The 24,575-nt window shown below is 44.3% G+C and overlaps 1 protein-coding gene across 1 annotated transcript in view; it reads right to left on the bottom strand.

The window, feature by feature from the left end:
- Positions 1-24,575, bottom strand: part of TEX11 (testis expressed 11) — a gene marked incomplete at both ends in the record, with an annotated part of 446,038 nt that overhangs the window by 60,809 nt on the left and 360,654 nt on the right. Inside the window, 2 exons of the mRNA XM_079764448.1 lie at positions 1,702-1,774; positions 18,402-18,518. Coding sequence (XP_079620574.1) covers positions 1,702-1,774; positions 18,402-18,518 — 190 coding nt within the window. The remainder of the gene's footprint in view (positions 1-1,701; positions 1,775-18,401; positions 18,519-24,575) is intronic.

Here is a 24,575-nt window from a genome sequence, read left to right on the forward strand (position 1 = left end):
CAGTGGTTGAGCATCGACACATGAACCACGAGGTCACCATTTAATTCCTAGTCAGAGCACACGCCAAGGTTGCGGGCTCAATTCCCAGTAGGTGGCATGTAGGAGGCAGCCAATTGATGATTCTCATCACTGATGTATCTATCTCTCTCTCCCTCTTCCTTCCTCTCTCTGAAATCAATAAAAACATATTTAAAAAATTAAAAGTGGAACTGCCTTATGATCCAGCGATTCCACTTCTGGGAATGTATCAGAAGAAAACTGAAACACTAAATCGAAAGAATATATGCACTCCTATGTTCATTGCAGTGTTATTTACAACTAGAGGCCTGGTGCACAAAATTGTGCATTGGGGTGGGGGAGTCCCTCAGCCCTGCCTGCACCCTCTCTAATCCAGGACCCCTCGGAGGATGTCCACAAGGATCGGGCCTAAACCAGCAGTCAGACATCCCTCTCGTAATCCAGGACCGCTGGCTCCTAACCGCTCACCTGCCTGCCTGCCTAATGCCCCTAACACTCCCCTGCTGGCCTGATCGCCCCTAACTGCTCTCCCCTGCCAGCCTGATAGCCCCTAACTGCGCTCCCCTGCTGGCCTGATTGTCCTAACTGTTCTCCCCTGCCGGCCTGATCCCCCTAACTGCACTCCCCTGCTGGCCTGATCCTCCTAACTGCCTAACTGCTCTCCCATGCTGGCCTTATCCCCCTAACTGTTCTCCCCTGCCAGCCTGATCACCCTAACTGCTATCCCCTGCCGGCCTGATCCCCCTAACTGCCTAACTGCTCTCCCATGCTGGCCTGATCCCCCTAACTGCTCTCCTCTGCCAGCCTGATCCCCCTAACTGCTCTCCCCTGCCAGCCTGATCACCCCTAACCACCTCTGCCTCGGCTCCACCACCATTGCTTTGTCCAGAAGACATCCAGTCTAATTAGCATATTACCCTTTTATTAGCATAGATAGCCAGGATGTGAAAACAACCCCAGTGTCCATCAGTAGACGAGTAGTATTACACAATAGAATACTACTCGACCATAAAATTTTAACCTTTCAGACAGCATGGATGGACCTGGAGAAAAACTATGTTAAATGAAATAAGCCAGTCAGAGAAAGATAAGTACCATATGATTTCACTCATATGTAGAATTTAATGAACAAACTGAACTAACAAGCAAAATCGAGACAGACTGATAGATAGATCCTAGGTGGATAGGTCTGCGGGGAGGAGGTTTGGGGTGGTGGAGGGAATGAGCAAAAAAGAAAAGAAAGAGAACTCATGGACACGAACAACTATGGTGATTTCAGGGAGAAGAAAAGAGGCAGAAAAGGGTATAGGGGGGATAAGTGGTGATGGGAAAAAATAAAGAAAAACACATTAAAAATTTAAGAAGATAAAAACTATGATACATTTATACTGTGATAAAAAGTTGATTAAATTAGACAATTACTCTACTGACCTAAGAGCAATAAAGTCATATATATTTAATACTATATACTTCCACAAAAAAGCAAGGTCAAATATATTCTTACTCTAAACAGTGTGTCATAGAGTCAAAACAGACATACAGTGGGGAAAAATTAGTTCTTAAAGAATCATTTGACTATCAAGTACTGCAAGTGGCACAAATTTCTGGTGATAAAAGACTAGGTTATTCGGATTTCAAACATGCTTCATAACTGCATTACCAAACTCCCAGTTCCCACTATACCTGTTTCTTTCAGGAGATTCCAGATGTCTCTGCATTTATGGATCTGCTCAAGTGCACGATTCAGGAATCTGGTCTATTTGGCAACAATTAACAAAAAATATTAGTCTCAACCAAACAAAACTTTAAGGAAATTAAAATAATCTTGAAACCATTTTCATTAAAAACAGTTAAAAATAAAATGATAGTTTAAACTGAACATTTTAGAATTTATATAGAAATATTAACCTCTATTTGTACTTTTCCTAATGTCCCAGGAAAATAAGTATTAGACTATCTGAGCATTATCAATTTCTTTAATAATCTAGGACAGAAGAGAAGCACTTCTGGGATGGTGGTGTGAGGAGCTTCATAAACCTTCTTCCCAGCAAAACAACCATAACTGAAAATTGTAAGACACAATCATGTAAAGTCTCAGGAAGTTGTCCTAAGGGCATAGAGCAAATCTAATCCAAGAAAGCTACTAAGTTTCAGTTAGAACAGTGAGCATCTGTGGCAGTTAAGACATGATCTGCTCACCAACTCCACAGCTCAGTGAGATGTAAATGCTACTTTAGGTGGGTGTGGCCAATAAGATGGTGCTCCCTCTACTCTCAGCTTCCAGGCTAGAATTCCCAGAAGGAGCATGATGCCACTACCTCTCATCTCTCTTCCCAAGGTCTATATTGCAGAAGCTCTATTATAAAACAAGCACAACTGAGAAGCCTGGAGCTCTCTTCCTCTACCTAGTCCCCACTCCCTACCAGGCATGGCATACTGAGAATACTAGGTCTGAAATGCCTTTACCTTAGCTTGTGCATAGGATAGGGTTTCCATGCTGGGAGAGGTAAGGCAAGAATGCCTGGGACTATGACTCCTGCCCAGCCCTCAACTCATAGAGCTTGATTGTCACTCCGATAGAAATGGGCCACCATCCCTGCCTTCAGCAACAAACAAGGGTAGAGAGTTTCTGCTCAGGAAAAGAGGCAGGCCATTAGAAGAGTGAGCTTTGTAGGTCTACCTAAAAAGACTGACTTTACTTGGAAAGAAGCATGGGAAAGTTCAAGTCTAAGGGCATTATAAAAAAAACCATGGAGTTCTTGGTGTTAAATAAGAGGTGGCTGGTAGCTCAATGATATCAACAAGCAAAACAGTAGACCAGCTCTTATAAAGAGAACCAAGGAAAGAAAAAGCTAAGAAGATTCCTTCCCTTTCAATTTATGCCAAAGAGTTCCCCCTTCAATTGATGCCAAAGAGCATTTTCAAACACACACACACACACACACACACACACACACACACACACACACACAAGTTATGACTAATAGCTGGGTGTGATAACAATAGAAGAAGGCCATTTAGAAACTTAACAGGGAGGTCAGGGAAAGAGATAGTAAAAAATAACCTTGATAAAAATCACTTTCATCCCTTTGGGGAAGAGTGGTCAGGGTGACTGCACAGGCAAAGATTGTGCCCTCTGAGAAGTGATACAGCTATGGAAAATAGACTTCAATGAACTAGAACAGCCAAGTCACTAAACAAAGTAACAAGCAAATATTAACAAGTCCCATCATTGAACCAGTGTTCAATGATGCACCAATATATCTAAAATGTCCAGTTTTCAACAAGAAATTATGAGATATGTGAAGAAACAGGAATGCGTGACTCACATGCAGGAAAAAAAGCAGGCAACAGGAACTTATTTTGAAAAGGTTCACATATTGAACTGAGAATACACAGACTTCAAAACACCTATTTTAAATATGTTCAAACTAAAGGAAACCACATAAAAGGAAGAATGTCTGATGACATTGCCTCAGCAAATATAGAATCACAATAAAGAAGGCAGTGGGATAGCACAGTTAATGTGATGAAAGAAAATAACAGTAGCCAAGAATCTAATATCCAGCAAAACTATATTTCAGAACTGAAAGCAAAATAAAGAAATTCTCCAATAAACAAAAGCTGAGAGAATATGTTGCTACCAGAATCATTTTTACAAAAAATCTAAGAGAAGTTCTTTGGCTGAAAACAAGTGACACCAGATAGTAATTGGAATCCAAATAACAAAATAAAGTCCAATGGTAAAAATAGTTGCACAACTATAGAAGACAATATAAAGATATATTTCTTTTTCCTTCTCTTAACTTTAAAAAAGCAATTGTATAAAACTATATACAGTTTTTATACCTAAAATATATCCATAGACTTCCACCAAACCAAGAAGAAGATATATCCTTCTAAAGCACATATGGCCCTAGCTGGTTTGGCTCAGTGGATACAATGTTGGTCTGTGGACTGAAGGGTCCAGGGGTTTGATTTTGGTCAAGGGCACATGCCTGAGTTGTGGGCTCGATACCCAGTAGGGAGCGAGCAGGAGGCAACCGATCAATGACAATCTCTCATCACTTATGTTTCGATCTCTCTCTCTCCCTTCTTCCTTCCTCTCTGAAATCAATAAAACATATTAAAGCACATATGGCACTTTCTTCACTACAGACCATATGCTAGGCCACAACACAAACTTCAAATAAACTTAAAGTATTTTGAAGTCTCACAAAGTATGTACTCTAACCACAGTGGAATAAGATTAGAAATCAATAAGGTAATAAAATTTTGGAAATTCACAAATATGTGGATATAAAACAGATTCTTAAGTAAACAATAGGTCAAAAATGAAATCACAATGGCCTGGCTAGTGTTGCTCGGTAGTTGAGTGTTGACCCAGGAACCAGGAGGTCAGTGGTTCAATTCCCAGTCAGGGTACATGACTGGATTTCAGGCTCAATTCCCAGTAGAGGGCATGCAAGAGGCAGCCAATGGATGAGGTTCCTCTTTCATCATTGTTTCTATCCCTCTCCCTCTTCCTTGCCCTCTTTCTAAAAATCAATAAAAACATATTTTACAAAATCACAATGAATAAAAAGAAAATGCAACATGCCAAAAACTAATAGGGTGCTGCTTAAACAGTATGCTATGGTCTGAATGTGTCCCTCACAAATTCCCTAACCTCCAAGGTGAAGGTGTTAGTAGGTGGAGCAATAGGGAGGTGCTAAAGTCATGAGAGTAGAGCCCTCATGAATGGGATTAGTGCCTTTTATATAAGAGATCTCTAGTCCTGTCCACCATGTGAGGGTAAAGCAAGAAAGTGCCAGCAATGAACCAGGAAGATGGTCCTTACCAGATAATGTGACTAGACTGGCACCTTAATCTGGGACTTCCAAACTCCAGAACTGTGAAAAAGAAATTACTATTGTTTATAAGCTATGTAGTCTGTGGTATTTAGTTATACTATTTCAAACAGACTAAGACACAGTGCTTAAAGGGAAATTCATAGCTGTAAAAGGTGATATTCCAAAAAGAAGAAATATTTCAAATTAATAACCAAACTTCCACCTTAAGAAGCTGGAAAGAGAAGAGCAAATTAACCTTAAGCAACCAGAAGGAAGAAAACAATAAAGATTAGAGTGAGACTTAATGAAATGGAAACTGGAAGCATAATAGGATAAAAAATGAAACCAAACGTTGGTTCTTAAAAAAGTTAAACAATGTTGTTAAGCCTTGTATAAAATGACCAAGAAAAAAGAAAGAAGACACAAATGACTAAAATAAGGAGTGAAAGAGGGGGCATCATTACCAACCTTACAGAAATAAAAAGGATGATTATAAGCAAACTAGAGGCCCAGTACACAAAATTCATGCACGGGGGGGGGGGGGGGGATGGGGGAAGTTGTGTCCCTCAGCCAAGCCTGCACCCTCTCCAATCTGGGATCCCTCTCATAATCCAGGACTGATGGCTCCCAACTGCTCGCCTGCCTGCCTTCCTGATTGCCCCTAACCACTTCTGCCTGCCAGCCTGATCACCCCCTAACCACTCTCCTGCCAGCATTATTGATGCCTAAGGCTCCCCTACTGGCCTGATCGCCCACAACTGCCCTCCCTTGCAGGCATGGTCCTTCCCAACTGCCCTCCCCTGCTGGCCATCTTGTGGCAGCCATCTTGTGTCCACATGGGGGCAGCCATCATTGACCACATGGGAGCAGTCATCTTGTGTGTTGGAGTGATGGTCAAATTGCATATTACTCTTTTATTAGATAGGTTACTATGAACAATTGTAAACCAAAAAATTAGACAACTTTGATTGTGATGGATATATTCTAAAAATATAAACTACTGAAACTGACTCAAAAATAGAAAATCTGAATAGACTACAAAAAAAAAAAGAAGTAAAACATTTATACTCTGAAAATTGCAAAAACACTGTGGAAAGAAATTAAAGACCTAAACAAATGGAAATATATTCCATTTTCATAGATTAGAAGACTTAATATTGTTAAGATTGCAATAAATAATCTCTAAACTGATCTACAGATTCAGTGCAATCCCTATTGAAACCCTAGCTGGCTTCTTTGCAGAAATTGACAAATTGATCCTAACTTTCATATGGAAATTCAAGGGAAGAGCCAAAACAATTTTAAAAAAGAAGAAGAAAGTTGAAGGACTAATACATCTCTATTTCAAAAGAAACAGCCTAAGTCCCCATTAGCAGATGAGTGGATTAAAAAACTGGTACAACTACACAATGGAATATTACGCTGCAGTGAAAAAGAAGGAATTATTACAATTTCCAACAGCATCGATGGAACTGGAGAGCATTATTATTTGCTAAGCAAAATAAGCCAGTCAGAGAAAGAGAAATATCACATGATCTCAATCATTTGTGGAATAGAATGAACGACATAAACTGATGAACAAAAACAGATCCAGAGGAGAAACCAAGATGGCGGCAAAGGTAAACACCTGAACTTGCTGCCTCGCAAAACCACTTCAAAACTACAACTAAAAGACAAGACGGACGACGGCTGAGTGCCTGGCTGGCTTTCTCTAGCGGGAGGGAGACAGAAGCTCCCGACTGCACAGAAACCCAGTTCCGACTGCACAGAAACCCAGTTCCGACTGCACTGAACCCCAGTGCCAGGCGAGACCCTGGGGACCGAGACTCATACAGGGGGAGTCTGGACTGTCGGGAAAAGAGAGGAGTGCACGGAAACTCAGGGGAGCCGCGAAAGGCAGAGGTCTGGAGCTGCACGCGCGAGTGCGCGCAGAGAGGACTGAATGCTGAGTGTGCCGCTGGTTTTTGCTAGCGGGAGGGAGACGGAAGCTCTGACAGTGCTGAACTCCAGTTATGACTGCACTGAACCCCAGTTTCGGGTGAGACCCTGGGGACCCAGACTCATACGGGGGGAGTCTAGACTGTCAGGAGTGGAGTGCACGGAAACTCAGGGGAGCCATGAAAGGCAGAGGTCTGGAGGTGCGCACATGAGTGCGCGCAGAGATGACTACAATGATTACTGAGGGACACTGAGACCCAGGGGCCTCATAGGGCAGGGCTGACGGGAAGCCAAGGCTGTCTGCTCAGCCCTGAGACTCCGCCCAATCCACGCTGAGCACAGAGGCTTTTGCAATTTTGCAAGTCTTGTCTCATAAGGCTGTCTCCAGCACAGAAGTTCTCCCAGCATAGACACAGCTGATCCTCACAGCCAATTGGCCTGGAGGTCAATTCCTCCCAGTGATACCAACAACAATCAAGACTTAACTACAACAAGGCTGTACACACAGTCCACAAAGGGGTGCACCAAGAGTGTCCACCTCAGGTAACTGGGGAGGCTGAGCCACTAGGCCATATAGGACACCTAGCATACAAAGCTACTCTACCAACTCAGGGAAGCAGCGAAAATGTGGAGACAAAGAAACAGATCACAAATGAAAGAAATGGAGGAAAGCAAATGACTGGATATAGAGTTCAAAACCACAGTTATAAGGTTATTCAAGAATTTTCTAGAAACTGCTGATATATGTAGTGAGACCCTCAAGGATATGAAAAAGGACCAACTAGAAATTAAACATACATTGACTGAAATAAAAAATATTATACAGAGACCTAACAGCAGACTAGAGGAACGCAAGAATCAAGTCAAAGATCTGAAAAACAAAGAAGCAAAAAACACTCAACTAGATAAGCAAAAAGAAAAAATAATCCAAAAATTTGAAGACAGTTCAAGGAGCCTCTGGGACAACTTCAAGCGTACCAACGTCAGAATTATGGGGGTGCCACAAGAAGAGAGAGAGCAAGATACTGAAAACCAATTTGAAGAAGTAATGACAAAAAACTTCCCCCACATGTTGAAAGAAATAGACTTATAAGTCCAGGAAGCACACAGAACCCCCCCAAAAAAAGGAATCCAAAGAGGACCACACCAAGACACATCATAATTAAAATGCCAAAAGCAAAAGACAAAGATAGAATATTAAAAGCAGCAAGAGAAAATCAGTTAGTTACCTACAAGGGAGCACCCATATGATTGTCAATGGATTTCTCAACAGAAATTATGCAGGCCAGATGGGAGTGGCAAGAAATATTCAAAGTGATGAATAGCAAGAACCTACAACCAAGATTACTCTACCCAGCAAAACTACCATTCAGAATTGAAAGTCAGATAAAGAGCTTCACAGATAAGAAAAAGCTAAAGGAGTTCATTAACACCAAACCAGTATTATATGAAATGCTGAAAGGTGCTCTTTAAGAAGAGGAAGAAGAAGAAAAAGGTAAAGATAAAAACTATGAACAACCAATACAAATCTATCAACAAGTGAATCTAAAAATCAAGTGAATTAAAAATCTGATGAACAGAATAAACTGGTGAATATAATAGACTCAGGGGCATAGAAAGGGAGTGGACTGACAATTCTTGGGGGGGAAAGGGGTGTGGGGGGTGTGGGAAGAGACTGGACAAAAATCATACACCTATGGATAAGGACAGTGGGGGGGGGGTAAGGGCAGAGGGTGGGGTGGGAACTGGATGGAGGGGAGCTATGGGGGGAAAAAAAGAGGAATAATTGTAATAATCTGAACAATAAAGATTTATTAAATTAAAAAAAAAGACAAAATGGACATCATCCAGAACCACAGGAAGGCTGGCTGAGTGGAAATTTTACAACTAGAAGGAAAGAGAAAAGCACACTGAGACTCAGTGGAGCTGCGGATGTAACGTGCAGAGGTATGGAGGCACATGCTTGAAAAGGGCTGGCAACTGAGTACGTGCTGTCTTTTTCAATCAGGAGGGAGACACAAGCTCCCGACTGCTCTGAACTCCAGTTCCAGGTGAGAGTCTGGGTTCCCATACTCATATGGAGAGAAGCTGGACTGTCTGGCATTGGGCGGAACTCGAGGGTGGTTTTCTCTCAGACGTGCTTGCAGCAATTACTGTGGGACACTGAGACCCGGGGGCCTCATAGGGCAGGGCTGATCGGAAGCCATTGCTGTTTGCTCTGCCCTGAGACCCTGCCCCACCCAACCTGTGTGCAGAAGCTTTTGCATATGAATGGCCTGGTCCTCTGAAATCTAAACTTACCTAACAAACTGCAGCTGAGTCAGTGAGACCCAGAACATCCAAAAGAAGGCCCAAGGCCCCACAGTAGCTTGCATTGCTTCACAGCTGGGCCTCATGTGGGCATCTCCAAAACCCAAACAAAGAAGAGGAATCTGCATATCTCTCTGTAGCTCCTGCTGGGTGGCCTCAGGCAGAGGCTAAATTAGCACCTCCTTGGAGATCCAAGAGCCAGTGTACCCAGTGGTCAGAGTGGGACCATCCAGATTACAACTCCTCAGATCCATAGGGGACACACTCAGGGGGAAGACTCAGTGAGCACCAAAGCCCCACTGAAGCAAGTCTTGCCTCATAAGGGTTTCTCCAGCACAGAAGTTCTCCAACCATAGACACAGCTGACCCTCACAGCCAATTGGCCTGGAGGTCAATTCCTCCCAGTGATACCAACAACAATCAAGGCTTAACTACAACAAGACTGTGCACACAGCCCACAAAGGGGTGCACCAAGAGTGTCCACCTCAGGTGACTGGGGAGGCTGAGCCACTGGGCCCTATAGGACACCTAGCACACAAAGCCACTCTATCAACTCAGGGAAGCCGCCAAAATGTGGAGACAAAGAAACAGGTCACAAATGAAAGAAATGGAGGATATAGAGTTCAAAACCATGCTTATAAGTTTTTTAAAGAACTTTCTAGAAACCACCGATAAATTTATGAGACCCTCGAGGATATGAAAAAGGACCAACTAGAAATTAAGCATACACTAACTGAAATAAAGAATAATATACAGCCATGACTGGTTTGGCTCAGTGGATAGAGCGTCGGCCTGCAGACTGAAGGGTCCCAGGTTCGATTCCAGTCAAGGGCATGTACTTTGGTTGCGGGTACATCCCCAGTAGGGGATGTGCAGGAGGCAGCTGATCGATGTTTCTCTCCCATCGATGTTTCTAACTCTTTATCCCTCTCCCTTCCTCTCTGTAAAAAAATCAATAAAATATATTTCAATAAATAAAATAAAATATGGCTTTACATTTCTAAAAAAAAAAAAAACAACATAAAAAAAGAATAATATACAGAGATCCAACAGCAGACTAGAGGATCACAAGAATCAAATCAAAGATTTGAAATACAAAGAAGCAAAAAACACTCAACTGGATAAGCAAAAAGAAAAAAGAATCCAAAAATATGAAGATAGTGTAAGGAGCCTCTGGGACAACTTTAAGTGTACCAACATCCGAATTATGGAGGTGCCAGAAGAAGAGAGAAAGCAAAATATTGAAAACCTATTTGAAGAAATAATGACTGAAAACTTCCCCCATTTGGTGAAAGAAATAGACTTACAAGTCCAGGAAGTGAAGAGAACCCCAAACAAAAGGAATCCAAAGAGGACCACACCAAGACACATCATAATTAAAATGCCAAGAGCAAAAGACAAAGAGAGAATATTAAAAGCAGCAAGAGAAAAACAATTAGTTACCTAAAAGGGAGTATCCATACGATTGTCAGCTGATTTCTCAACAGAAACTATGCAAGCCAGACAGGAGTGGCAAGAAATATTCAAAGTGATGAATAGCAAGAACCTACAACCAAGATTACTCTACCCAGCAAAGCTATCATTCAGAATTGAAGGTCAGATAAAGAGCTTCACAGATAAGAAAAAGCTGAAGGAGTTTATCACCGCCAAACCAGTATTATATGAAATTCTGAAAGGTACTCTTTAAGAAGAGGAAGAAGAAGAAAAAGGTAAAGATAAAAATTATGAACAACAAATACATACCTATCAACAAGTGAATCTAGCTGATTGTTGCCTACCACAACAATTTTGAAACTACAACGGGAAAACAGAGCAGACACCATCCAGAACCACCGGAGGGCTGGCTGAGCAGATGCTCTACAACTAGAATAAAAGAGAGGGGTACGCGGGATGATGCTGATGCCGGTGAGCCAAAGATCACACTTTAAGAACTATGGCTCAGGCGACACAATGGCGGCCTGGAACGTGCTCGGCGCGGTTCCCCCCGCGGTCTCCGGCTGAGGGGACGGCTCCACTCGCTGCCGAGCACGGACAGACAAGCCCCTGGGAGACATGGGGTGGGAGACTCCGCGCTTGCTGACCTCCGAGTCCTTCAAGAATCTCAACGCCCCGGAAGTAGCCAGGTGCGCACGCTCGGCGACTGGCCACCGCAGCAGACCCAAGCGCCGACGCAGCGACCCCGGACCAGCCCGCCACCGCGCACCGGGCACACTGGTGCTTCGCCGAGCCCACCACCCAACGAGTCCTGCGGCAGCTGCCCCGGAGCTCTGAGAAAATGGCCGAAGGAATTGCTGAGAGGGAATTGACCAACAGGAATTGGGATCAAGAAGACGAAGCCCCGTTGGGTCCCAGGTCCAGGTGAGGCCGCGCGCCCCTGGATCCGGGTGAGGCTGGGACCTGGGTCAGGGTGAGGCTGGGTCCCGGGTCTGGGCGAGGCCACGTGCCCCTGGATCTGGGTAAGGCCGCACGCCCCTGGGTCCGGGTGAGACTGAGTCTTGGGTCCGGGCGAGGCTGCACGCCCCTGGGCTCGGGTGTGGTCACACGCCCCTGGGTCTAGGTGAGGCCTCACACCCCTGGGTCTGGGTGAGGCTAGGTCCCAGGCCGCACCCCTGGGTCCGGGTGAGGCTGGGTCCCGGGCCCGGGTGAGGTCGTGCCCCTGGGTCCAGGAGAGGCCATGCGCCCCTGGGTCCAGGTGAGGCTACGCCCCTGGGTCCAGAAGAGGCCACGCGCCCCTGGGTCCGGGTGAAGCTGGATCCTGGGTCCGGGAGAGGCCGTGTGCCCCTGGATCCGGGTTAGGCCACGCGCCCCTGGGTCCGGGTGAAGCTGGATCCCGGGTCTGGGTGAGGCCGTGCGCCCCTGGGTCCAGGTGAGGCTACGCCCCTGGGTCCAGAAGAGGCCACGCGCCCCTGGATCCGGGTGAGGCCACGCACCCCTGGGTCTGGGAGAGGCCACACGCCCCTGGGTCCAGGTGAGGCCACGCGTCCCTGGGTCCAGGTTAAGCTAGATCCCGGGTCCGGGTGAGGCCGTGTGCCCCTGGATCCGGGTGAGGCTGGGTCCCGGGCCCGGGTGAGGCCACGCGACCCAGGGTCTGGGAGAGGCCACGCGCCCCTGGGTCCGGGTGAGGCCACGCGCCCCTGGGTCCGGGTGAAGCTGGATCCCGGGTCCGGGAGTGGCCGTGTGCCCCTGGATCCGGGTGAGGCTGGGTCCCGGGTCTGGGTGAGGCCGCGCGTACCTGAGTCCGGGTGAGGCCACATGCCCCTGGGTACGGGTGAGGCCACGCGCCCCTGGAGCCGGGTGAGGCCACGCGACTCTGGGTCTGGGCGAGGCCATGTGCCCCTGGGTCCGGGTGAAGCTAGATCCCGGGTCCGGGTGAGGCCGTGTGCCCCTGGGTCCGGGTGAGGCTGGGTCCCGGGCCCGGGTGAGGTCACGCGCCCCTGGGTCTGGGAGAGGCCACGCGCCCCTGGGTTCGGGTGAGGCCACGCACCCCTGGGTCCGGGTGAAGCTAGAACCCAGGTCCGGGTGAGGCCGTGTGCCCCTGGATCCGGGTGAGGCCGGGTCCCGGGCCCAGGTGAGACCACGCGCCCCTGGGTCTGGGAGAGGCCATGCACCCCTGGGTCCGGGTGAGGCCACGCACCCCTGGGTCCGGGTGAAGCTGGATCCCGGGTCCGGGTGAGGCCAAGTGCCCCTGGATCCGGGTGAGGCTGGGTCCCGGGCCCAGGTGAGGACACGCACCCCTGGGTCCGGGTGAGGCCACGCGCCCCTGGGTCCGGGTGAGGCTGGGTCCCAGGTTGGGTGAGGCTGCGCGCACCTGGGTCCGGGTGAGGCCACGCGCCACTGGGTCCGGGTGAGGCCACGCGCCCCTGAGTGCGGGTGAAGCCGTGCCTCTGGGTCCAGCCGAGACCAAACCAGAGAGAGTCGGACCTGCATTACCACCATTTGTCTACCATCCAGAGCTGAAAAGTCAGTGCCGACATGTACACATAAGGAACTGGTGGACATTGAAATTGGGTCTCAAAAGAACTGTTGGTCCAGAAAGAAACTCACTACAGACTGATTCATTTGCCTGTCAGCATAACTATTATTGCTCGTCTCACATTCAGTTCTTATAAGTATATCTCTAGTGACACATGATTTCGCTCATCTAGGGGAAATGATGAACAACATAGACTGATGAACAACAACAGAACCAGAAACAAGGAGGCATCGATTGGACTATCAGGCCTCAGAGGGAGGGTAGGGGAGGGTGGGGGAGGGGAGAGCGATCAACCAAAGGACTTGTATGCATGCATACGAGCCTAACCAAGGGTTAAGATCAACAGGGGGTTGGGGCATCTGTGGGGAGGGGTGTGGGTTGGGAATGGGGGGATGAGGACAAATATGTGACACCTTAATCAATAAAGAAATTTAAAAAAAACTTCATTGAAAACCTTTGTAAAATAATGACAAGCAGAACATGATAAAATAAAATAATATGTTGTCAAAATTTATGGGATGTAGCCAAAGCTGTACTCAGAGAACCAGAATAAAATGTACTCAAAGTAAAAAAAAAAAACAAAAACAAGTGAATCTAAAAATCAAGTGAATTAAAAATTTGATGAACAGAATAAACTGGTGAATATAATAGAATCAGGGGCATAGAAAGGGAGTGGACTGACAATCCTCGGGGGGTAAGGGGTGTGGGGGTGTGGGAAGAGACTGGACAAAAATCATATACTTATGGATGAGGTCAGTGGGGGGAGCGTAAGGGCAGAGGGTGGGGTGGGAACTGGGTGGAGGGGAGCTATGGGGAGAAAAAAGAGGAACAACTGTAATAATCTGAACAATAAAGATTTATTTAAAAATGAACCAACAGATCCAGAGACAGAGAAGCATTGATCAGAATGTCAAACCTCAGAGGGAAGGTGGGGGAGGGCAGGGGTAAGGGGGAGAGATCAACCAAAGGACTTGTATGCATGCATATAAGCCTAACCAATGGACACAGACACCAGTGGGATGAGAGCATGAGTGTTTGGTGGTGGGGGGTTATGGGGGGGATGCTAAGGACAAATATGTAATTGTGTGTCCTTAATCAATAAAGAAAAAAAAGTTACTACAACGCTACAATAATAAAATCAGTGTGGCATTGCCACAAGGATAGACACAGATATCAATGGAATAGAATTGAGTTTCTAGAAATAAACCTTTTCATGTATGGACAATTGATTTTCAACAATGGTCCCAAGATAATTCAATGGGAAAAATAGTTTTCAAAAAATGGTCCTGGGACAACAGGGTATTCAAATGAAAAAGAATAACTCTGGCCCTAACTGGTTTGGCTCAGTGGATGGAGCGTCGGTCTGCGGACTGAAGGGTCCCAGGTTCGATTCTGGTCAAGGGCCTATACCTTGGTTGCGGGCACATCCCAGTAGGAGGTGTGCAGGAGGCAGCTGATCAATGTTTCTCTCTCATCGTTTCTAACTCTCTATCTCTCTCCCTTCCTCTCTGTAAAAATCAATGAAATATTTTTTTTTAAAAAAAGAATAACTCTGGACTCTTATCTTATACCACCCATAAAAATTAACTCAAAATGGATCATAGACCTAAATGGTAAGAACTAAAAATATAAAACTCTTAAAAGAAAACAGGGATGAACCTTCAAGACATTGGATTAGGCAATGATCTTAGACATAAAACCAAAAACACAAGCAACAGCAAGAAAATAAATAAAATGAACATCATCAAGATTAAAAATGTTTCTGCTTCTGGAGGGACCTGGAGTGTGTTGTGCCTAGCGAAATAAGTCAATCAGAGAAAGACAAGTATCACATGATCTCACTCATATGTGGAATCTAAAGAACAAAATAAACTGATGAACAAAATAGATCCAGAAACACAGAAACATGGAACAGACTGTGGATTCTCAGAGAGAAGATGGCGGAGAATGGATTGGTGGGAAGAGATCAACCAAAGAACTTATAAGCATATATGCATAACCCATGGACACAGACAATAGGTGGTGAAAGCTTTGGTAGGGTGTGGGTGTGGGCTAGAAGGGGTCAATGGGGATGAAAGGGGACATCTATCATACTTTCAACAATAAAGATAAAAATTTTTTAAAAGAATAAAAATGGTTAGTGCTACTATTAAGCATAGTGCCTGTATTATATACTTAAAATTTGCTTGGGTTAGATCTTATGTTAAGTGTTCTTAACACATATACACACAAATAATAATAGTAATAATAATTATAAGGATGGGAAAAAACTGGGAGATGATGGATATATTTATGGCCTTAATAAAAACTGGTGGTGATGGTGTCATCGGTGTATATTTATCCCTAAACTCATAGAGTTGTATTCATTAAATGTGTACAGTGTTTTATATGTTAAACCATACCTTAATAAAGTGGTTTAAAAAAAGAAAAAATAAATAAATAAAAATGTTTGTGCTTCAAGGGGTACTAGCAATAAAGGAAAATGAAAACACATAATGGCAAAGAATAGTTATAAATTGTATATGATAAAAACCTAGTATTAATATATAAATAACTATTAAAATTCAATAATAAAAAGACAAATAACTTTATTAAAATGGTAAAAAAAAACCTGAATAAACATTTTCCAAAGAAGGAAAAGATGCTCAACACCTTTTGTCATTAGTCATTAGTAATGACATCATTAGTCATTAGGGAAATGCATATCAAAACTGTAATGAGATAGCACTTCATACTCACTAGGATGGCCATAATCCAAAGGACATAATAGCAGTGGTAGTAATGAGGTGAAGAAAGTGGAATCATCATCTATTGTTGCTGGGAATGTAAAATGGTGCAGCTGCTTTGGAAAACAGTCTGGTAGTTCCTCAAATGATTTAAACATAAAGTTACAATATGGCCGAGCAATTCCACTTGTAGGTATACACTCAAGAGAAATGAAAACACATATCCACAAAAAATTTGGACATGCAGCATTATTAATTATATCTGAAAACTGGAAAACCCCAATATCCATCAATGGATAAACAAAATGTGGTATATTCATACAATGGATTATTTAGCCATAAAAAGGGTTGAAGTATTGGTCAAAGCTACAACATGGAGAACCTAAAAAACATTATTGAAAAATTATAAAAGGAGCCAGTTATAAAAGACTATAAATAGTATGATGACATTTACATGAAATATCTAGATAAGGAAAATTTATAGAGACAGAAAGGAGCTGAGTGGTTGCCTAGGGTTGGTGGTAGGGATGGAGGAACAAGTTCTAAAATGGGATTGTGTTGATAGTTGCACAACTCTGTGAATATTCCAAAAAATATAAAATTGTATATTATAAATGGGTAAATTATAAGGTATGTTAATTATACCTCAATAAGTCTGTTAAAAATAATCTAGGACATGGGTCAGGATACTTTTCTGTAAAAGGCCACAGAATAAATATTTTAGACTTTGTCAGACACACAAACTCTCTTTCACATATTGTCCTATATTTTCATTTACAATCTTTTACAAATGTAAAAACCATTCTTAACTCTGAGGGTATAGAAAAATAGACCATAGGCCTGATTTGGCCAGTGAGCAGTAGTTTATCTGCCCCTATTGTAGGAAAAAGATGTGGTTTCTTAATAAATTACAATTATTATATTTTTAAAGCATCTCTCACTTCCGCCTAATGCATACTCAGGAGAACAGAGACAATGTTGATAAAATTATAAAGGATAGCTACAGTCCTTCATCATCTATTTATTTGGAAATATTCCACATTATGAGGATTTACAGAACAAGAAACAGATGTATTTAGTAGAATCCAACAAATCCTGATTAGAAAGACAGAGCATCATTCATAGAGACTGAACTTAGATGGTGAAAGGCAGAAGTGCATCTTCAATTACCTAAATAGAAATCCTTTCAAAGGCAAAGAAAATTATATAAGGGTTACTAAAATAGTTCTTAGGAAATAACAGGGTGTGCAAGAGAAAGAACAGAAGAAAATGAACAGTTGTTAGAAACAAACAAAATAATTAAGAACTGTACTTAAGAGTTTGTGAAATTTCCCTCACATCAATTTGTACTGAGATACAAAATTTAATAACGTCAGGACTACCAACTTAAAAGGAAAACTTTAAAGAAGCTAAAAGCACTATGCAGAAACAATATGTTATTACTATTTTTTAGTAAAGCACAAAAATCTTTTAAAAAATATATTTTATTGATTTTTTACAGAGAAGAAGGGAGAGGGATAGAGAGTTAGAAACATCAATGAGAGGGAAATATCGATCAGCTGCCTCCTGCAACACCCCCTACTGGGGATGTGCACGCAACCAAGGTACATGCCCTTGACCGGAATCGAACCTGGGACCCTTGAGTCCGCAGGCCAACGCTCTATCCACTGAGCCAAACCAGTTAGGGCACAAATAAATCTTATTGAGAATAAAATTACATTTGCCCTCACTTGTTAAAAAGCAGAATTGTTGTTTTTTTTTTTTTGCTCTGGGGCACATAGATTCTTTTCTCATTTTCTTTTATAATGGAAAGGTTTCTAAAAGGAGGATGTTTTACTCCTCAAGGATAAGAACTGTCTTTTTTATTCCTAGTATTTAGCAGAGTGCTTGGTACTCAAATGTTTTCTGAGTTGTACTCAACAAGGGAAGAGAAAGGAAGAAAAATGTGTCAGCAGAAATCTGAGAGTTTGTTCCAGATCTGAAGAATCATATATGAAAAAAAGAGATTAACCAAAGAGAATAACCAGGCAAGAAGGATTTATATCAATTGGAAAGAAAAGAAGCTGGAAAATATGAGAAATTGGGAAGGCTTTTTGTTGTTGTTTTTGTCTAAACAAAAGAAAAAAAAAGTAGATAATTCAGGCAAAGGTAGGAATTCTGTCTTCTTGTTAAAATTGGGTTGATAATAAATATTTAAGGACATGGGCCAAAGAAAGCAAATGCAATTGAGCAAAGAACAACAAGACACATAAATAATTTCAGATGGCTTATCAAAGCTGCAGGAGTAGAGGAGTTCTTCCTTAAAGAATATGTGAAAGGAAACAAAAGAGAAACTCCTATGGACCACATATGATCACAGGGAGACGATGAAATTAAAGAGTATTTAAAAAACAGATTTGGAAAGAGTGGTCTATTTCAAGGGACATTTTAAAAGAAGTGACATTCAATCTTTTAAAAAGAAGCCAATATTTTTAAAAGGCAACCTTTAGATGGTGCTGAAAGGAAGGAAATAATTCTTTAAAGAAAAAAAAACTGCATCAGGGAAGGCAAACATACCAAATAGCACACTGAACGCTTGTGTTTTATTTGAAGGTAGCGTATTACCTGTTCAAAGGCTGTTGAAGCTTTTCTACCTTGCTCTAGATCAACTGAAGCTGCCATCAGTAAACATGTTTTCTGTGCAATCAGAATTACTTGATCAGAAGGACAAAACTGGGACAGCTGATAAGAAATAACCAGAACATTAATGAATAGTGAGAATTCTGCCAAGTGAACACAATCAGAATGAAAATCAGCAATATTCTGTCTGAATGAGAAAATTCATCTGGAAAAGCACATCTCACTTTAAAATGATATAGACTATAATATTAATTTACAATTTCAATTTTATATTACTTTCCTTTGTTTTTAAGCACCTGTCTAGAGATAAAATGATTGATTTCTTCATAATTTTCCTACCTTTTCCAGTGATAAGTACTGTCATTTGGCCCTGTATTTCTATTTAGTGATCTATTTCTTGGTGTATGTGTTAATTTTTAAGTGTTTCCCTCTCCCTCCAGCAAATAGATTTCCCTATTGTATTGTGTAGAACTGAAATTAGTCCATATATTGCCATGGTTGAAAGAGACAATGCCAAATCTTGACAAGCATTAGATATAACCTCATCATTAAACCTTGTCCTCTAACTTTAGGAAAAAACTCCGATTTCTATTAAAATAAAACTCTAGACCACTTGGGATTTTCACATGGAATCCTACTAGTGCTACAACATATGTCAAAACTAAAAGCAATTTATTTCACTTAATTAATTAAAATTATACCTAAACTTCCAAAGACTATTTCTTTTTTTTTTCATCTTAATCTTTATTGTTGAGAGTATTACAGATGTCCCCATTCCCCCACCTCCATTGCCATCCTCCATCCAGTTCCTGCCCCACCCCAGGCCTTCACCACCATATTGTCTGTGTCCGCAGGTAATGAATATTCTATCTAATAAGGAGGGAATATGCTAATTGACCATCATGCCCTCACAAAGATGGTGGCGCCCAGAGCCAATAAGGAGGGAATATGCTGACTGCCTCACCCTCAAAGATGGCAGTGCCCACAGCCACAAGATGGTGGCGCCCAGTACCCTCAGCTCTGTGCGCCTGCCCATGGAGTCCCCCAGTCCCCTCAGCCCCCCAGCCGCCCAAGGCCAGCCCAAGGCACAGGCAAGCCTCGGATGGCAGCTGCCCAGCCGCCCAGGGCCGGCCCGAGGTGCAGGCAAGCCTCAGATGGCGGCTGCCCAGCCGACGCCCGAGGTGCAGGCAAGCCTCTGATGGCGGCTGCCCAGCTGACGCTCGAGGTGCAGGTAAGCCTCTAATGGCAGCTACCTAGCCGCCCAGGGCTGCCAGGGGCTCAGGTAACCAGGGCTGGCCGAGGCTTGCACTGCTGGCAGTGGCAGCAGCAGAGGTGTGATGGGGGTGTCTCCTTCCCCTGATCGCCGGGCCGCCTCCCACCCCTGAGGGCTCCTGGACTGTGAGGGGGGCAGGCCGGGCTGAGGGACTCCCCCCACTCCAGTGCATGAATTTTCATGCACTGGGCCTCTAGTATACATACAAGATCTATGGTTAATCTCTTCCCACTGCCCTGTTCATTCTGAGATTTGTCTGTCTGTTCCGAGTTTCTATTGCCTCTAGTTCAATTTTATTCATCGCTTTATTTTCTTCATTAGATTCCTTGTTCATTTATTTTCATTTTTAGATTTAATTGTTTATAAATATGTATTTATTGCCATACAATGTCTTCATATTTTTGGATTCTTTTTCTTTTTTGTTCTGATTGGGTGATTTATCCTTCCTAAAATTCCAAATCACTGAATTGATTGTTGGTATCCCTTCTCTACTGTTGATTCCCTGTAAATTACTCTTCATTTATAGTTAGTGTATGCTTAATTTCTGACTGGTCCTTTTTCATGTCTTTGATGTTCTCAGTAAGGTTCTTAAAATTCTCACTCAGATCCTTGAAATTCTCACTAAGTCCCTTGAAGCTCTCATTAAGCATCCTTATAATAATTATTTTGAACTCTGTATCTAGTAGTTTGCTTGCATCTACTTCATTTGTTCTTTTTCTGTAGATTTCTTCTGTTCTTTCATTTGTGACATGTTTCTTTGCCTCTGTATTTTGGCTGCTTCCCTGTGTTTGTTTCTATGTATTAGGAAGAGCTGATATGTCTCCTGAAATTGGTAGAGTGGCCTTGTGTATTAGGTATCCTGTAGGGCCAATGGCTCAGCCTCCCCAGTCATCTAAGCTGGGCATTCTAGGTGCACTACTGTGTGGGTTGTGTGCACTGTCCTGTTGTAGTGGAGTCTTAATTGCTGCTATTGGCATCACTGAAAGGAATTAATCCCCAAATCAAGTGCCTGTGAGGACCAGCTGCAACTATAGTGGAGGAGCTGCTGTGTAGGAGACACTCCTATGGAGCAGGACTTGCTTCAGTGGAGCTTTGGTGTTCAGTGAGTCTTCCCCTTGAATATGTTGCTCATGGATGTGTAGAGTTGTAATCTGATATGGTCTGATGCTGCCCCCTGGATGCACTAGCCCTGTAGCCCCGCTGGAGGAGTAAAGTTAGCCATGGCCTGTGCCCTGCCTGGGGTCACCTGTCAGGACCTACAGAGTGATCTGCAGATAGCTGCTACTTATGTTGGACTTGGAAGTACCCAGGAGAGGCCAAACTGTGAAGTAAAGCAGGCTGTTGCTAGTGCTGGGCCAGGGGCCTCTTACTGAGAGGTATGGGGCACACTGATGCCAGCTGCTGCTTGTTTGAGAGATTTTAGGAAAATCTGAAGCCTGAGCCAGGACAGGCCATTCATATGGAAAAGCCACTGCAAACAGCTCTGGTGGGCTGCAAATTGGGTGGGGTAGGGTCTCGGAATCACTAGGGCAGAGGGAACAGTGTGAGGCAAACTGATGGAGACTCAGATTTGTCACTTGCCAGTTAGTTCTGCTGCAGGGGAGGTATCAGCATAGGAACAATGACCCCTGAGGGCACCCCTGTCTGAGAGAAAGCCACCCCCTAGTTCTTTCTCTGATGCCAAGACAATCAGGTTCCTCTCTGTATGTCCCTGGATCCGCCCCCCCCCCCCAAGCCTGAACCCCTGCTCTGGAGCTCAGAGGGAGTGTGTTTGAGGAAGTCCATGCACTGGCCCTTTATGAGGGACTGCTTGGGTCTCCAGCAGCCTAGATGTCACTCAGCTGGTTTTTATACCCCCAAATTACGGGGACTTCTCTTCCCAGTACTGGAACCCTGGGCTGAGGGGTCTGCTTGGTGCTGGGACCCCTTGCTCCTCATGGGAGGCCTCCACAGCTGGGATATCCCTCCCAATTAAAGTAACACTCGATGTGAGTGTCGGCCCAGCCCCTTTCTGAGCCTCTGTCTCTCCTAATAAGTCTTTCTTTAATTCTCTAGTTGTAGGACTTCCATTCAGCCATATTTCAGAAGCTTCTGAATAATAATTGTATTTTAGTTGTAATTTTGATGTGGTTGTGGGAGGCAATGAATACCACATTTATCTATGAGGCCATCTTGATTCTCTCTCCAGTTGTTCTTCCAATTATAACTTAGTCCCATCTGTTCAGTGTATCAGCCATACTCATATCTAATATGACATAATAGTAGTGTCTACTCCATATGTTCTTAAAGAAAGTGAGATCATCTTTAATGTTCTATTTTTCTTTTTCATTTCACTGTTTTCCTTCTCTTCTTTTTTCTATGTCCCTTATTTCTCTTTCCTTTTCTTATTCTCTCCAGTTTCTTTTGATATTCCTTATTATATATTCTTTTCTTTATCCTTCTTTCTTTTCATAGTCCCTTTTCATTTATTTTTTTTTTTGTCTCGTCTTTTGTTATTATTTTTTGTTTGTTTCAGTTCTTGTTGTTGCTGGTTTGTTTTTTGTGTGGTTTTCGGTTTTGTTTCTTGTCTTGTTCTGTTAGCATCGTCTGTCTGAGATTTACTGAGAAATATTGTGCTGGCTCGAGGATGGTCTGAAGGATTGAATTCCATGTTTAAATCATCGATGTTCTCCCGGTCGCTGATGTGCTGCAGGTTGCAGCCCGTGTCCTCGCGGCTCAGGTCAGCGTCAGGCCGGTAGGACTCCAGCCTTGAGTGCGCATTCCTCTGGAGCTTGGGGCTGGACGACAGGCAGCATGAGGTAGTGTTCCCCATCGTCCATCGTCGGCGCTCGCAGGGCTCCCAGGGCGGACATAGAGCGACCAGGGATGGATGGAAGTGCAGTCAGCAGCAGCGGCAGGGGCTCGCCATCGGCGGAGGGTGGGGATGGTGACCAGCGGCGGCGGGCGGCTCCCTCGGCCTCCAAGCCGCCCTGGCCCGTCCGCGGCGGTGGGCCCGTCCGGGGCCGAGGAGCACCGGACTTCACGACTGCAGCCGCTGCGCCGGCCACACCCCGCCGTGGCCATGGCGGGTGCCACGCCTGCCGCCTCCCCATGCTTCCCACTCGGCGCCCGTCCCGGCAGCGGCCTCCGCAAGAGGTTCCCATTCAAGCAGCAGAGTCCGCAGGAGCGGCGGGGGTGGGGGCAACGCGGCGGGGGTGGCAGGGGTGGCGGGGCCAAAAACTATTTCTTAATCTTCCCAAATGTTTATGACAATCATCATCATCATCACTGAATTAATAGCATTTCAAGAAACCCAATCTCTCTAGGTCTCAAGTTACTAGTAGTCTTATCTAAGACCACAGAGTTGTACTAGTGTTCTCTCTAGTTTGAAAACTCTTACCATTTAATCAATATAGCAAACTGTATACTCCTGAATGTGTATGAACAATATTCTTTTTAAAATATATTTTTATTGATTTCAGAAAGGAAGGGAGAGAGAGATAGAAACATCAATGATGAGAGAGAATCATTGATTGGCTGCCTCCTGCATGTCCCACACTGGGGACTGAGCCAGCAACCTAGACATGTGCCCTAGACCGGAATCAAACCTGGGACCCTTCGGTCCGCAAGCCGACGCTCTATCCACTGAGCCAAACCAGCTAGGGCTGAACAATATTCTTTAGCGTATCTTCTTTTATTCTTTCATCAGTTGTTTGTTTTTCTTTCTGGCATTTAACTTCTACCTTGAAGGTTAATAACTTTAAAAATGCTTATAATTGGAAAACAAGCTCACAAATTTTTACATACAGAACCTGCTCTAGGAAAAATTATAAAGTAGGCCCAAGCTTTTTAGCAACCTTTTTACTCCCCGTTGTCCCCAGATATCTATTCTATATTCCTATAGACTTATACTATATTCTTAAACCTTCCTAATATTTTGATAATTGACAAATTGTTAGAGGATTCCCCTCCTAAAGATAGTTATATTTTAATATAGGCCTCTCAGAGACTGAAATTTCTTCAAAGGCAAGTAAGTCACTTATGGCAGAACGTTAGGCTCCATGATGGTTGTCAGTGATATTTTGATATGGTGAGACCTGCTTCATGCTCTCAGATTATACCTTATAGCACAGGTGGGGAATATCCAGCCCACAGGCCATATAAGGCCCTCAAAATCATTTCATCTGGCACTGCCAAGGCATTTGGGGTGAGTTAATTAAATGTTTGACCAAATATAGCAGGATAATTTTTAAGTTGATAGTTTTTTTTTAGCATATTAGGCTTTTATTATCCTATCTAATAAAAGAGTAATATGCAAATTGACCATCACTCCAACACACAAGATAGCCGCCCACATGTGCTCAAAGATGGCCGCCTCCATGTGGACACAAGATGGCCACCACAAGATGGCCGGCAGGGGAGGGCAGTTGTGGGCAATCAGGCCAGCAGGGGAGGGCAGTTGGGAGGGACCAGGCCTGCAAGGGAGGGCAGTTGGGGGTGATCAGGCCTGCAGGGGAGGACAGTTGTGGGGGGGGGAGACTCAGGCCTGCAGCGTAGGCCAATCGGTGGGGACCAAGCCTGCAGGGAAGGGCAGTTGGGGGCAACCAGGCCTGCAGGGGAGGGCAGTTAGGGTTGACAAAGCCTGCAAGGGAGGGCAGTTGGGGGTGACCAGGCTGGCAGGGGAGGGCAATTAGGGGTGACCATGCTGGCAAGGGAGGGCAGTTAGGGATGACTGGGCCAGCAGGGGAGGGCAGTTGGGGGTGACCAGGCCTGCAAGGGAGGACAGTTAGGGGCAACCAGGCTGGCAAGGGAGGGCAGTTAGGGATGACCAGGCCAGCAGGGGAGGCCAGTTAGGGGTGCCCAGGCCAGCAGGGGAGGGCAGTTAGGGGCATCAAGCCGGCAGGGGA

This window comes from Cnephaeus nilssonii (assembly GCF_951640355.1).
Source record: "Cnephaeus nilssonii genome assembly, chromosome: X".
NCBI classification, from domain to species: domain Eukaryota; kingdom Metazoa; phylum Chordata; class Mammalia; order Chiroptera; family Vespertilionidae; genus Cnephaeus; species Cnephaeus nilssonii.